The 16966-nt window shown below is 37.6% G+C and overlaps 1 protein-coding gene across 5 annotated transcripts in view; it reads right to left on the reverse strand.

Annotated features, from left to right (window-relative positions):
• Positions 1-16966, reverse strand: part of ADGRV1 (adhesion G protein-coupled receptor V1) — a 593679-nt gene that overhangs the window by 384742 nt on the left and 191971 nt on the right. For all 5 annotated transcript variants that reach the window (XM_050795448.1, XM_050795446.1, XM_050795449.1 and 2 more), the window contains 4 exons: positions 14948-15112; positions 4084-4201; positions 1798-1921; positions 339-477 (listed from right to left, as the gene is read on the reverse strand). In XM_050795448.1, the coding sequence (XP_050651405.1) occupies positions 339-477; positions 1798-1921; positions 4084-4201; positions 14948-15112 (546 nt within the window). The remainder of the gene's footprint in view (positions 1-338; positions 478-1797; positions 1922-4083; positions 4202-14947; positions 15113-16966) is intronic.

A 16966-nucleotide genomic window follows, 5' to 3' on the forward strand; every position in this document is an offset into this window, starting at 1 on the left:
CGACAGTAGAATCTGTGAAATTTCAAGAAAAACTCCTAACCTCTAAATAATAACAGATTTTGGAATATTAATCTCCTCCCCATTCCCACTTTTAACCCCACACACAGGCGCCTCCACAACAACAAATGCTGTCATATTAACCTTCTCTCTAGTCCCCATTGTCATCCACACACACACACGCATGTGCATGCCAACAACCATAAATGCTGGAATATTTACCTCCTCCCCATTCCCTAATTCTAACCCCCCCACCCACATACACACACACACATGCTCACACCTGCACACACACCAGCACACACAGTAAAGGGCATAACAGAAACCAGCTAATTTGATACCTGTATTACTACAATGACTGCAGACTGTCCATCTCGCATTGTCAGTTTTCCTGATGTTTCAGCAAATTCCCCCATGGAAGGAGGGAATATCCTCCAGAACACTGTGACCGCCCCCAGAATTCCTGGGCCACGAACAAGGCTACAACAATAAACAAATGTATATCCAATACATTTCAGTTGAAGGTACTTTTCTTAAACATTTTCTCTTTTAACAATAATAAATTTTCATCCATTTCAGTAACAGTTCCCTTTTACATAACCTCATCTACCAACTATAAACCAAAGAAAGTCTTAAAGTTCCAAGACAGTAACATCCAAAGTATTAAGCTAGTGTAAATCTATCTTGACAGGAATACAGGCAAAAATTTATCACTAAAAGCAGAAGGTTTAAAGAAATAAAAAAGTATTAATATTTATAGGCTTTTCACTTAACACGAAAGGTACAAAATATGAAAAGTCTTAAGTTATCTAAAGACTGGAAGACCCTTCACATAAGGGCATGCTGATGGGAAGGGATAGCCTTACTTCTGGATAACTACCATGAGGATAAAGTATAAAGTCAAACTCAGCTATGCCATTGATAGTTGCTTCCCATCCCTTATAAGAAAATTTACGAGAAACAAACTAGCCTATGATCATACTAATTTAGTTATATGATAGGCCCTGATACAGTTTGGCTCTGTGTCCCTACATAAATCTTATGCTGAAGTGTGACCTCAAATGTTGGAGGTGGGGCCTGGTGGGAGGTGACTGAATCATGGGGACGGAATTCCTCCTTGTTGTTTTCGTGATCAAGTTATCACGAGATCTGGTTGTTGAAAAGTAAGTAGCACCCCTCCACCCCTTCCTCCTGCTCCAGCCAGGTAGGACGTGTCAGCTCTCCTTTTGCCTTCTGCCATGATTTTAAGTTTCCTGAGGCCTCACCAGTCATGCTTTCTGTACAGCCTGCAGAACCTTGAACCAATTAAACCTCTTTTCTTCGTAAATTATTCAGTCTCAAGCAGCTCTTTATAGCAGTGTGAGAACAGACTAATACAGACCGATTTTAGAACACTTGGAAGCAAAATGTTTGGCCCTTATGATTTTCTAAGGAATGATTTTGTAGCTAAGACACACAAGCTTGCAGAGATGAAGTAACTCCTTTATATCACATGTTTAGTAACAGAACAGAGGTGAAAGCATAGATTTTCTGATCTGAACTCCATGTGTTTTCCTTGGTGTAATTTGTGCAAATCACTCAAGAGTCAGAAACCTTCTCATGATCTAACATCAAGATAGGTCAGGATATTACTTCAATTTCTGCCCAAAATTTGTTCTCCTCTCCACAGCATGTTAACAGTATATAGGATGTTAATGCTTGAAGACTATGTATGTATTGAGAATGATGTATTTAAGACTAATTATTTAAATAAAACTTTGTAACCTCCACATAGGCAAAGAAAAATCATGAAGTCCTTACCTGATAATAGCGGTACCATTATATTTTGCTGAGGGTTCCCCGATGAGGATGTGCCTAGATGACAGAGCTATCCCAACTTCTCCTGATGCTCGCTTATCACCCCGAATAATTATTGATGCACTACCTAAATTCAAGATGATATAGACCGCTTTGTAGCAGATGCACACAAGCACTTAGTATATGCCTGGCAACTTTCTAAGCACTTTACACACAGGAATCTAGTTCATTCTCATGACTCTCATGTAAGTTAGATATTAAAATCCTCATTTTACCTGTGATGACACTGAAGCACAATGAGGTCTTGAAGACATGGATGCAAATCACTTGCCCAAGATTACATTTTAATGAAAGGGGCAGAAAGAAAATTGGCAGTAATTTCCCTATCACTCTCATGAAAAGCAAGGGCTCCTCTACCATTGGCATTAATTTGCTTCTATAGTAACCATTTTGCAGCTCACTGCAATTGGCTACACAGCTATGTCAACTGGCTATGTGGCAAAAGCAAGACTTCTTGGGGGCACTTTTTCATTTTTAATTTTCTGACTCTATCATTTGACTGTAAGCATTTATAAACCTGTGTCAAATATTTCTACTAAGATGAAATAAAAAACTGTATCAAGTATTTGAGTATCCATATAACTTAGCAGAAACTTAAAGAAAATTGTTTCCAGAAACACACATTAGGGGTTCATGACACAAAGAGCTAGATCATTATACTCTCATTTGGCTTGAAAATGGATTAATGGAATCAACAGTGGCTTGTCACAGCAAGTGTCACAGTCAGACAGAAATATATTAAGAATTAGGTGCAGTGGATCATACCTGTAATCCCAACACTTTGGGAGGCTGAGGTGGGAGGATCCCATGAGCCCAGGAGTTCAAAACCAACCTGGGCAACATAGGGAGACTCCATCCCTGCAAATATAAAAATAAATTAGCTGGGCATAGTGGCACATGCCTGTAGTCCTAGCTACTCAGGAGGCTGAGGTGGGAGGTTTGTTTGAGCCTGGGAATTCAAGGCTGCAGGAATCTGTGATCACACCACTGAACTCCAGCCTGAGTGACAGAGCAAGATCTTGCCTCAAAAAATATTTTTTAGTATGGTAAATGATTTATCCTGATCCAATGATATATTCTTCTATGTTTAATTAGCCGATGTGACATCTGTCATTTTAACATGATATGGATAACTAAAGACCTATGAAAGAGTTAACTAAAGCTAACTAAAGACTTATAAAAGAATATGGTGCAATGATATGATTCCCTTGTTGGAAAATATCCTAAACAAAAATGCAGAAAGAATAACTACCCTAAGTATATATAGTGATAGATACTCTACAATTCTAAAAATTTCCTTGGACATGAAATCTGCTTTTAGCCACAGACCCTTGCATAGAATGGAGTTCTTGATGGCAAAAAAGAAATGTAACAATCACCAAATTTTCATGCTAAAAGTTTCTGAACCAGTTTTTTATGGTTGGTTATTATTGTTTATAGCACAATAAAACCATTTTAGAATCATTAATTTTTTCTCTATGGATCCAAGAAACAAATCATCATATCAACTGGAGGCAAATGAGAATTAAAATGCCTGTTTCTGAAATGTCAAAATATCTGAGTAACTACTTTCAGATGAAAATAGATGTACATAGGCTATAATGCTAAACATAATATGAACCGTTTAAAAATAATGTTTTATTACAAAGATAATGTGTGATAATTGTAAATATGTTTTAAAAATACAGGTAATCAAAAACCACTATTAACATTTCAAATCAATAATTCCAACCTCATGTAAGACATGCACATGACAAAACAGATTACATTTAGCATGTTGTTGTAAAATCTGTTTTCTTAATGTGACTGTTATCCATGTAGTTATGTGTTCTTATTTTTTAATGTAATTAACAGTTTTTCCTGTTACATCATGTTGAATGGCTGCATAGTATTCTAACACATTTAACTAGTCTCCTACTATTGGACCACTTAGGAAGCTGACATATTTTATTTTACATTTTATAAACACTGCTACAATAAACATCTTCATTAAAAAAAAAATTACACAACTAAGCAGTATGAAATCTTTGACCTATGATCTTACCAAGATTGGGTATTGTAATTTTAATTTAAAACATTCTTAACCTTTAATACATGTGGAAAATGGTATCTTTATGTTTTAGGAATTATAAAACCTAACACTGCCCATTTTTGTAACTATGGGTTATTTTATTACATTTTTTTCTGAGAACTTACTTTTTAATTTCCAAAAATGTGAATTTCTCTTACCTTTTACTGGAGATATTTCTGCCTCATCAATTGATATCAGCTGAATGGTGAAACGCCTGTCCTCCTCCAACACTGTGTCTTGAAGTGTGTGCAACACAATGGTCTTCTGGGACTCAGTCTACATCCAATGACAGAAACAGTGCATTTTCCAGATTAACCAAAGCCAAAGTTTGAATGTTGTCATTAGCAGAATAATGTTTATGTCCATAATCACTTTTAAGGGTGTCTTTTTTGTCACTAGAATTATAAGTTGCACCTAGAAAGAATTACTCCACGAAAATCAGTTCTGAATACAAATTCCATTTGGGTTCTTTATGGGGAAAATGGGAAAAGAATACAACCATTAAATTTACTGAAAAATTTTAACCGTTGAAAATCCAATCTTTAAAGAAAGCTAAATGATCACACAATTATGTAAACAAAGGCCACAGACTTAATATTTATAAGAAACAGCTCCATTCAAAGGAGGAAAAAAAGTGTGAATGACATTAGATTACAGTTGTAGGGACAACCGACAGTCCTGAGATGTCAGCCGTTGTTCATCATCACTGGATATCCAACTCATAGTATATTTTGCTGATGTTAAATTAGTAATGGCACCTTCCAGCTAACAAAAGTATCTAAAGGTAGCAGTAAAGGGCCTAATTCATATGAAAATGTAGTTTTTCTATCCAGGAACTTGGTATTTTATATGCATGTTTCAGTTTTCTTTTACCTTCACCTTTAAGATTTTGTTTTTATCTTTATTTATTAATCAGTTCCACTTGTTTCTTGCTGAATCTATTCCTAGGTATTTTATACTTCTTTCTCATAGTACATTGTTTTTCATTACTGGTAATTCATAAGAATGTTAATGATTTTATTTTTTCTTACTTTTTTTTCTTGGATCTCAAGTGTATAGTTTGAATTGGTTCTTCTGTCAGCAGCATTGTTTCTACTGGACAACAAATGGTCTTTTATTATAATTTATTCTTTTTGTCCCCTTTATCAGCCCATTTCAATGTCCCTTTTCAAAACTCTTCCCATCCTATTATTCACTCTAAAATGCATTATGTCTCCTTAATTTTTCCTTCAATGCACACTGTTGAGGTTACCCATATTTTCATATGTAGATTCAATGTATTTTTTTTTTTTTTGAGACAGGGTCTCACTCTGTAACCCAGGCTGGAGTGCAGTGGTATGATCTCAGCTCACTGCAACGTCCGCCTCCCAGGTTCAAACTATTCTTCTGCCTCAGTCTCCCGAGTAGCTGGGACTATAGGTGTGCATTACCATGCCCGGCTAATTTCTGTGTTTTTAGTAAAGATGAGGTTTTGCCATGTTGGCCAGGCTGGTCTCAAACTCCTGACCTCAAATGATTCACCAGGCTTGGCGTCCCAAAATGCTGGGATAACAGGCGTGAGCCACCGCTCTCAGACTCAATGTATTATTTTCATTGCTGTGGGGATTCCATTGTTTGCCTTTAAACTATTTGCAAGATTTATCTGACAATGGCTATTTACTCTTACAAATAATACTGCCATGAACATCTTTACATACGTATTTATATGTACAGTAATTTCTCCAAGGTGCTACTGATTTTATATACAGTTGGTTCCTCTATTCTTGGATTCCTTATTTGCACATTTGTTTACTCATCCAATTTTGTAACTCCAAAATCAATATTGAGAACTTTTGTGGTCATTTGCAGACATGTGCATATTAGCAAAAACTTAGAATCATTCAAATACATTTCTCATGTTTAATAAGCACTATGACTCACACCTGAATAAAGTTTATCTAATATACATATTTTCTCCTTAGGGTACATCACAGCCTTCTTGTGCTTAGGAACACCATATTTCAGCACTATACTTGGGGGCAAATTTAAACAGTAAACTCACCAACAGAAAGCACAAAAATTTTAAAAAGTGATAATAAATGGACTGTAAAAAGAACATTTGTTTGCAACATGAGAGCTGAAACAAAAAGTCAATGTGTTGACTTGTTCAACCTCGGCTGTAAATGTACAAATCAGGTGAATCAAATTCTCCAACACTTTCTGTATGTCCCTGAATGACCATGAAAACACCAGGAGTATCGACTTTGAAGGTTGCAAATACACCTTAGTGAGTAGGGAAATTCACAAGTGGGGGATTGTGAATGATAAGGATTGGCTACTGTGAATCATGATAATCAACTATATTTTATGTTTATATTGCCCTCCACCTTATCTACTGTATATGTAAGGCAGCTCTTCATACCATATGCTCTTCATTTCTCAAAGAAATCTACAACCAGTAAGAGGGGGAAAAGGGTGACTACAGGTGGAAAATTCCAGCCAATGGTTATAGAAGATAGTAATAAATGTTCTCGGATAAAAAGGTGATGGGGAAGTTTCACAGAGGAATAAATTCAGAATATTTCTTCTATTAGAGATTCAAAATGGACTTAAGTACATTAAAGTATCTAAAAATAATCCTGCATAAAAAGAGCCTACTTAGTTCAATCAAGGTTTTCCCAAATCCATGTGAACCTGGAATCCCTTTTTTTCTTTAAAATTCAGAACAATTATTTCTGTTCTGCTGAAGAGCAGTGCAGAGCAATAGTTTGAGAAATGGCACTACATATAGGCTATCTCAGGAAAATAGAAATACAAAGTCTTCCTATTTTTACAAAATTTAAAACCTTTATTTTTTTATCCTATGGTGTAGAAAAGGTGTTGAACTTCAAAAATTTAAAGCGTTTAGTTTTTATCCTATGATGTAGATATTAAGTTGAGGTAGCAGCCTGCTATTTCATTAAAATGTTTCTAAATTACAGTTGTTGTATCAAACACTTTCTAAATGTGTGTAAATTGGTTAGTTTCTTCACAAATATTATTTCATGCAATGCTCAGAGCCTTTGTTTAGATTAAGCCTTATTATCGCCATTTTGCAACTAAGAACCCAAATGTGAGATAAATTAATTTTCCTAAAGTCACATGGCATTAAATAATAGAGTGAAGATTTGGATTAAGGTCTAGCTCGCTATAAAATCTATATCCTTTTTACTTTTCAGTGGCTACTTCCCATATCTCAAGAGAACCAAGATTGTGAAGATAGTAAAGGAGAGGAAAATAATACAAATTATAGGTGATAGAAGTCTGCGAAAGTATATAAACATTCGGGAAAGGAGAACTAGACAGAATTAAATACTAAACAAGAAATATGAATCCCAGAAAGACAGAAAAAAATGTAAGAGAACTATAAACACCACAGTAAACCAGTGCTCATGAAGAAATGTCAATAGTATCAAATAATAAGGGGAATCTATGCAATGAAAAACATGTAACCAATTTTTTTAGTGCAATGGATTTTGGCTAGTATGAAAAATAAATGTTTAAGATAGATTATAAAGTAAAAAGAGCAAGCTACTGAACAGATTGCAGTGTAAAATTCCATTTGTGTAAGAATAAGATACATATGTTTGGATATGCATAGAAAATTTTTCAAAGGGTATATAAAAAACTGTCAATAGCGGTTACCTCTAGGAGTAGGAATGCAAGATTCAGAAGGAGTCAGGAGAATTTTATTTGTTTTTCTACATCCTTGTGTACGGATTGAGGTGTTTATTTTTATTTTTATTTTTTTCCATGAGCACATATATTTTTATAGCAAATTTAAACAAAGATGGAGGAAAGAGACTTCTGAGTTAAACTGGCAGAGACTGGTTGAGTGAATTATGTCTTCTTCAAACGCACATGTAAACACCATAAAGGGCCAAGACTGACAGAAAGAAAGAAACTAAAGATTAAAATGTTTCTAAAATATAGGTACAATTTCACTAATGAAGGAATCAATTTGGAGTAGACCACAGGATACACATTTCATGCCATGAACCTAAATAACAGGAAGAACAACAGAGGGGGTGCTATGGTTTGGCTGTGTCCCCACCCAAATCTTATCTTGAATTGTAGCTCCTATAATCCCCACATGTCATTGGAGGGACCTGGTGGGAGGTGTTGAATCGTGGAGGTGGGTTTTTTCCAATGCAGTTCTCATGATAATGAGTAAGTCTCACAAGATCTGATGGTTTTATATAAGGGGCAGTTCCCCTACACATGCTCTCTTGCCCGCTACCATGTAAGACATGCCTTTGCTCCTCCTTCATCTTCTGCCATAATTGTGAGGCCTCTCCAGTCATGTGGAACTGTGAGTCCATTAAACCTCCTTTCCTTTATAAATTATTGAGTCTTGAGTATGTCTTTATTAGCAGTGTGAGAACAAACTAATACTGCGGGTAAGACCCATTTCCTGACTTCTTTGAACTCCAGGCCACAGAGACTACGCTAACCAAGAATAACTGGTTGCCACCTACCTCAGAGCTTTAGTGTTCCCACTGTTATCAGCTCTTTCCTCCTTATATCGCTTCTGAGTTTCCAATTCATAATATGTAGAGAGTAAAAGGAATGACAGTGATGCACTGCATCCCAGAATTACGGATTTTTCATAAGTACATCTAATGAGGTCTCAGGCAGGGAGTACATATTTTCCTAGAAGCCCTTACAAAATTTTTTAAAATGCATATATTGTAAAAATAACAATAAGCAACTATGAAGAAACAAAAGCTTAACAATAAGCAAATATGAAGAAACAAAAGCTTAAGTGAAGAGATTAATACTATTTAATAATAAAAATCTCAAAGAAAAAATGCAATTGCAAAACTACAATGTTCATGAGAAACAATAAAACGCAGAATTCAAACTGCAGAAAATTTAATCAGTGATGCATAGGACAAATTAAAGTTGTTTTAGAATGTGGAGGAAAAGGTAGAGATAAAAATGATAAGCATCATGATTCTCAAAGTATTGGCGTAGTTGTTCTCTGTATATTTCCTTTCCTCTTATCTTCCCAGGACCATTTTATTTTTACCAGCCTACAGTGATACTTAACAAAGTTTCTAGAAGTTACTCTGCTAAGAGAAAGACAAGAGAGGAAAGACATAATAGGGAATACTCTTGGGACCAACAAAAGTGGATGGGGCAGGAAGGAAGCAGGAATGGGTAGAAGGCAAAGAGTCAAAGTGGGCAGTGAAAGAATAAGTTATATCATAAAAGACCAAGGGAAAGAGAGGGAGAACTTTTCAGAACAATCTTCTCTTGAACGTGGCCCTACCCTGCATCTCTGTGGTGGACGCGTTGATGTTCACTAAGATTCCCCTCCTGGAAAGGACTCATTATCCTGTCTGCTGGAAGCATTTCCAGCAGACAACTCTCATGTGTCAGGCTCCTTTGCAAATTGCCTCATCTGAAGACAACCCCTTCCCACATGGTCAAATGCTCTTCCTGGCATGCTCCACACACAATGACTGCTCAACACAAGATTATAAAACTTAACATCATTCTAACTCAGACAGCTCTGAAGGGTCAGTCCCATTTCAAAATAAATTGTAGTATACTATAGTGTCAGTTTCAACTGCCTCATGGTTTGCCTTCATCCCTGCCCAATCCTGCTTCTTCCACTTACACAGGTGTTGACCTCAAGAGTACTTCCTAAAAAGCATCTGGACACCAATCTCCACTTCATAATTTTCTCCCCAAGGAAGGTAAAGTGCAATATCCCCCTGACTTATCACCTATGGACCATTCATCAGTTCCAGAGAGTTGTATGTTTCTATAAACTGAGTATGGAGCTTAGTTGTCCTGCATAAAGTAGAAATAGGAAAGAAGAACTTTGCCCTGTTACCAAGGTAGGATTGAACAGAATTATTGTGAGACTTTCCCTGTAAGATGGGCAATGGTGAATCTACAGTCACTGTTACATTTTGAGAAAGTCCAGGAAATATTTACACAGTAAGTATTGGTACAACCTGGTATGTACAGTAGGTACAACAGCTTCTATAGACTAGGTTTCCCTATTGCCAATGTGAATACTAAGTTGCTACGAGAACGATTTGTGGGAATGGAGATCCACCTAGGCATTACTGATGCAGTGGATACCACTAGCCATGAGTAGAACTGAGAGATGATGAAAGGCATCCTCAAAACCAATTAGAACCTGTGGGAGACACAGATCTTTGCACATATTCAGACATAGACATACAAAAACAATGGAGCCGTTACACAGTTGTACATGAAATATACCAGGCAGATGACTAAACAAGTAGATGGAGAGAGTGGAATCTAGAAACAACACCATCCCTCCTAATGCAGTACTCTAAAAACGAATGACCTTATTCGCTGGAGGAAAAGATCAGACTATTTGCCATTTTAGTGTAGATTTTATGCTCAAAACAAGAAAACCTTTTTAATCACCTGGGAAGTGTATATAGCAGTAAGAATCTGGTAACCAGAAAATTATTGCTTCTCATTACTGAGGAAAATCTTTATAGACATTTGAAACTAATTTCTAAATTCTAAATGCTCCTCAGGTGAGAAGTTTTCAGATCATGGCTAGGGCACACAACCTAGATGTTTCATGAGTCATAATTTGTCAGAATCTGAGAAGTAAGTGGATGATATACTTGCAACATCTGCCTTGAGATTTAATGCCATCAGGGTAATCACACCTCAAAAATGATGGCAGAACAGGTGCATGGCAAACAGACTGCCAGAGAGCATCACTGATGACCTCCTTAATCACATATTGCAATACTGAAGGGCAAAAAGGTATTTGTTTCTGTGCCATCTCATGTTGCAGGCTCTGAAGAAGAGTCACTAGACTGAAAAAAAAAATGTAGACATGGACAATGTAAGCATATTTGTTGGAATTCCTTTGGAAAACCCCCTACAGATATTTTAATGTTTGTAATATTTATTCTCTATTCATTTTCAAAAGTGCATAGGTTTAGACTTTCTATATCTGCTGTATATCTGCTAGAGCCAATTTCACATAGGTTTTAAAAATTTATTTGTCTATATTTATATAATCTCTTACAATTTTCAATATTTTCTTTTAGAAATTACTTCCTTCTTGTCAATTCTTATTTTCTAAGTTTTTTAAATTTATGAATCAGGTTTTATTGGTATTTTTGTTTTTTAACTAATTGCCTTCTGGTTTCATCTTTATTAATTTAAGAAAGCTGTTTAGATTTTAAATTAAGAAAACTGTTTAAACATGATTCTAAAAGCAAAAAGTATAAAAAGACTGACAAATCTGGACTAGTTTCTTCTCTTTGGCCTGTTTGTTCATCCCAGAGCAAATATCACACTGTCTTATTTACTTTAACTGTGTATTATATGACACACTGGCTAAGTAGGGCCACCCTCCAAATTCTTCTTTGCGAGCTGCTGGCTATTCTTGGCATTTTGTATTTCCATGTATATTTTAGAATCAGATTGTCTCTTCCACCTCCACATCCTCTCTTCCAGAAAAAGACTTAGGAGTTTGACTGGTAAATACCACTGTCCTGTGGTTAGGTTGGAATTATTCATTTTAAAAAACAAAAACAAAAAACTCTGTGCTCAGCTTAACTGGGCTCCATATGCTGCTTCCTCACTTCTTTTGATTATTAAAACTAGCCAAAGAATGGAAAGAGGAGGAAGAAACTGAATGAACACAGGCAACCAGAAAAATCACATCCTACGGTGGGTTGGTTGATACTCCAGCCAAGGTTCTCAGGCTCATGTTGATGAAGACATAAAGAAACAGAAACAGATCTGTAAATGTCCGACCAAACTTTGAAAAGGGGAGTCATTCTTACAACTTACAGAAACCAACTGTATGGGCCAAAAGATTATGTTCCTACTTCAAAGTAGATAGGACCTTGCACCTTCACTTCTTATCAGTGTGGGAGGCTGAGACACATACAGATGGACTGCAATATGCTTGCTATTCTCAAACTACTTATTGTGTTTCAGTTTTTTTGATTGGCTGAAATACTTCCTTAATTTCTTTTCAAAGTGTACATGGATGTTACAACCTATGAGTTTTTGTAAGTTTGACATTGTCTTATTATGTTACACAATCAGTATTTTGAGTCAGTATAGAAGTTCTGCACAGTCAGAATAGTCAGAAAACACACTTAAAGGGAAAACTGACTAGACTTGGTAATCAAATACATGTAACAATTACAGAAAGGGTGCAGCTGGGAATGACACCCAGACATCCAGTGTGGTTGATTGGCTTTGCCTTCAATCAGGAGAGGAAAAATGTGAGAGAGGGGTAGTTTTGATGGTAAAATGGGGGCAGAGTCTGAATTTAAAATTTGACTATAGATAAGGCACAGTGACTCACGTCTGTAATCCCAGCACTTTGGGAGGCCAAGGCAGGTGGATCACGAGGTCAGGAGATCGTGACCATCCTGGCTAACACGGTGAGACCTCGTCTCTACTAAAAAATACAAAAAATTAGCCAGGCGTGGTGGCGGGTGCCTGTAGTCCCAGCTACTCAGGAGGCTGAGGCAGGAGAATGGCATAAACCTGGGAGGTGGAGCTTGCAGTGAGTGGAGATCGTGCCACTGCACTCCAGCCATAATGACAGAGTGAGACTCCGTCTCAAAAAAAATAAATAAAACATAAAAAAATAAATTTAAAAATTTTAAAAATAGCTGGGCATGGTGGCACAAGCCTATAGTCCCAGTTACTCATGAGGCTAAGGTAGAAAGATTGCTTGAGCCGGGAGGCTGAAGCTTCAACGAGCTATGATCGCATCACTGCATTACTGCCTGGGTGACAGAACAAGACCCTGTCTCCAAAAAAAAAAAATTTTTTTTGATATAGGTAATAATAATCTATTGTACATTTCAAAACAGCTGCAGAATAATTAGACTGTTCCTAGCATAAAGAAAAAATACTTAAGGTGATGGATATCTCAAATACTCTGATTTGATTATATGAATGTATCAATTTATCACATGTACTCTGAAAATATGTATATCAATTATGTATCAATAAAAACTTCAAAAAAAAGAATTTGATTTCAGATATCTAGAGTTTCTCTGTGTGTGTGTGTGTGTTGTGTGTGATTTCTCCCCCCCATCATGCATATAGATTTCCAAAAAAATTCCATAGTAAATATTATAGCATGCATTCACAAGTAATACTATGCAAAAGAAAATCAAAGACAGTTCGCGAGGTGTGGCCACACAGGGTGACTACAGTCACCATTCCCCTCAGCAGCGACAGCACAGCGCCCACTGCCTCTAGCAAATGACTCTCTAGGGACATCAGGTGCCAGTTCTCCTCAGGAAGATGACCAAAGTTACTGGTGAAAGGACAAGTTCTGAACAGAAAACCGGTGGAAGAGAGCCAGGATCTGTCAGAGGGCCAGTGGGAAGAAGCTGGGGTGTAGAAAACGGAAGCAGCAAGAGTCCGCAGAGATTGACCCCAAGGAGCTCGGAACCCCATGGAAAGTAGGTGGGAGTGCTTCTCTCCTCTCCTCACTCCTCTGACAATCTCCTGACTGTCAAGCTTCTCAGGAGCCACTCTGTGCTCATGACACAAGACAATGCTGTAAGTGGCTATTCAGGAACTTCCCAGGGACAGAGAACCGGGTTGCTAGCTTGTGCAGGCATGTCTATGTTCCCCTCAGACCCAAAATGAGATGGAGGGTGCCATAGTGGTTGTGTACCTGTAGTGCCACTGCCCTGCCTGAGACCTCTCTGCTCTAGAGTCCCTGCACCACCAGATCTCCTGCAAATACACCCCACAACTGGCTCTGACGTTGGGAAGCACGGAGGACGGGTGGGTGCCAGGGAGCCAAAGGACTTCTGGAGATCTAAGATAAACAATACAGGCTGCCCATTAGGGAGGGGGAGCACAGCCCACCAAAGTTCCTTGGGACAAAGGAAATGCAGGCATAGGGCCAGTCACTGAAAAGGGCAGCACCAACGCCTAGGGACAGTGGTAGAGAGGTGGTCATCTCCCACTCTAGACTGTTGCAGACACAGCTGTGGTTCTTCCCACTGGGAGTTAATGCATGCATACAAAGAAAGCTTTTTTGTGTGCTTTTTTTCAGTGACTCTATCCCTGCTCAAAGTGAGCCTGTGCCACTTGGGCTTACAGGAAGAACAGGGCCCAACTCCCCCTCCTTACACAGAGCAACAGTGTCCCAGCAATGGAGGACAGACAAGTTGTGAAGTTGCTTGCCCTGGAGCAGGGGAAGAGGCCTGCCCTGAACCCATTTTGGTAGCAGCTCCTAGAGGGGCACATCTGTGGCCTGCAGCTGCACTGCGGAGCCAAAGGACAGTCTATATGAATTGAAAGTCATGAGTCCTGAAACAGGGGCACGAGAGGGAAGCAAACTTCATTCCTGCTGGCTCAGGACTAGAAGCTGGTGTACCCCCTTACCACTCCCCAAGAGACCCCAACACATTCCAACATGATCGCTTCTTACCATCCTTCCCTGCCTGCACCCCACACCAGGGCAGGTGCTTCCACTCAACATCAGATATCTGTCAACCTATTCACAATAGCAAAGGTATGGAATCAACTTTAGTGTCCATCAACAGTGAACTGGATAAAGAAAATGTGGTAGATATACACCATGAAGTACTACACAGTCATATAAAATAATTAAATCATGTCCTTTAAAGCAACATAGATGCAATTAGGAGCCATTATCCTAAATGAATTAATGCAGAAACAGGAAATCAAATACCATGTGTTCTCACTTATAAGTAGGAACTAGACAATGAATATACATGGACATAAAGATGGAAACAGCAGACACTGGGGACTATTTGAGGTGGGAGGGTGGGAATGGGGTGTGGGCTGAAAAACTACCTACTGGGTACTATATTCACTATTTAGGTTATGGGCTCACCAGAAGCCCAAAACCCAGCATTATGCAATATACCCATGTAACAAACCTGCACATGTGCTCCCTGAATTTACAATAAAAAGGAAAAAGAAACTCAAAGACAAATTAGGGAAAAAACACACGAGTCCTAATGCTGACTATACCTCATCAAAATGAAGGGTCCCATTCAAAGGACTAAGGTCATGTTTAGCCTTCTCATCTATGGTCCACTGAAGTCGTACGGTTCCTTTTCCTCCTGGGGACCGGACAACCGTCAATGTCACATATGAATCTGGGTCATCGGATGAAAGGGATTCATCAATCATTACCTGAAAGAAGAAAATCCAGTAAGGCAAAAGAAACAAACAAAAAGAGCAGGATAAACAAAAAGAATCTTATTTCTGTTTACAATGACTGCAGTTTTAAAGTTTAGAATGAATGTTACATGTTATGATCGTGTGGCAGAAAATTTTTTTTTTTACCAAATCCCACTTTCTATTCCTAGATGCTCAACTAGTTGGCATTTCCTGTCTTCTCTTGCAATTAGGTAGGGCATGCGACTGAATTTTGACCGAGAGAATAGAGGCAGAAATGACTTATGCTGCTAATATTCTTGCCATAAACTTCCACACAAGACCCCACATCCTCTACTTTTCCATTTGGCAGGTGAACAGAGAGGATGCCCAGGACATAGAAGAGGACAGAACCCCAAAATGGACAGAGTCTAGGGCCTGAGAGTTGCCAGTTGAATAAGAGGTGTCCATAAGCATCAGCCGACTGGGCACTCTGATGCAGGATTCCTGCATGAAGAAGAAATGCACATTTACTATATGAAGAAACTGGATATGGGGGGATCTTTGTTACTACAATGAGGCTCCCCACATAATACAGACCTAAACTGTCCTCTGAATTATCTGTAGTGTACCTACTTTAGTGAGTCGAAGTTTAAAAGTGGTTTTATTAATCTGAGATAAAGAGAGGAGATTCAATACATTCATTTACCAGCACTATTTATTTTTTATACAAGTCCTTATTAACAGATCTAGTTTAAGTGAAGTACATATGTTGACTCTGTGAAGCAAAGTCCTCATTGAACCTATATCATCCATCTGCTATATAAATAGAAAACATAACACAATGCTTTCCACTTTCAAGACAGATAGAAGCTTAACATGCAATACAATCTTGTTTTGTTTTCTTCATGAGATTTGTATTGATGTCAAGAGCACAGATTTAGAACAAACTGAAATGAGCTTCTATTGTGTGTCAGTTCTTACATATACCTTATCTTATTTAAGCCTCACAGAAACTCACAGAAATCTGAGGGCCAGATATATACATATATTTGGAGATGAGGAGCCTGGAATCTAATTAGGATATTTTGACTCCAAACTGTTCATACCACTCCTCAGGGACTAGAGATATTTAGCAAGAAAAAAATAGAGAAAATCCATTATATAAGTCTTCTTGATTCTATAGATGTAACATTTTAGTTTAGGTTTCACAGGTAGATTTCCATGGGTCTCTGCTATTCCCAGGGCTTTCATGTACTTACCACATTGCCCTTGTGAACAGCTTGTTAATTTTGATGGATTTATACTAACAGTCTTTTCTCAATGTACCTCAGCTGTGAATCTAATCTGTGTCACCAAATAGTGCTAACAGAATGTTTATTGTGTGCACAATATTGTATATCTCATTAAGGTTAAAAGATAAACTCCATGTTACCAAGAAACTTTTGTGATAGGAAAGATAGGATATAAGCAAGGGAAGCAGTCACAAAGGGCTGAGCATCATGCAGCTACTATTATCACCAACAATCAAAATAGCCATCAACATCTAATGAATTAAAGCCCAAGCACGTGTGCTTTACATATTCAACAATACAGTAGGAATTGGGTAACCTAAATCTTTCCTTTAGACTCTAAGACAAATTGAAAATTTGTAGCTGTAACGATATTATTTCCCAGACCAAGTGTGCTTAACACTAGGTTTAAAACACTAGAGTTTATGATCGCAGTTACAATAAAATGAATAAAAATTATTTATGAATACTAGTGTAGGTATTCATTTACTCTAAAAGTAAGAGTAGATTATAAACACATTGTCCAGTGCCCAAGTCCAAAAGTTTGATGAAAAACGTTATTGTGAAGTTTCATCAATTGAAGATTTGAACACTAAAC

Source organism: Macaca thibetana, chromosome 6 (genome assembly GCF_024542745.1).
Source record: "Macaca thibetana thibetana isolate TM-01 chromosome 6, ASM2454274v1, whole genome shotgun sequence".
NCBI classification, from domain to species: Eukaryota; Metazoa; Chordata; class Mammalia; order Primates; family Cercopithecidae; genus Macaca; species Macaca thibetana.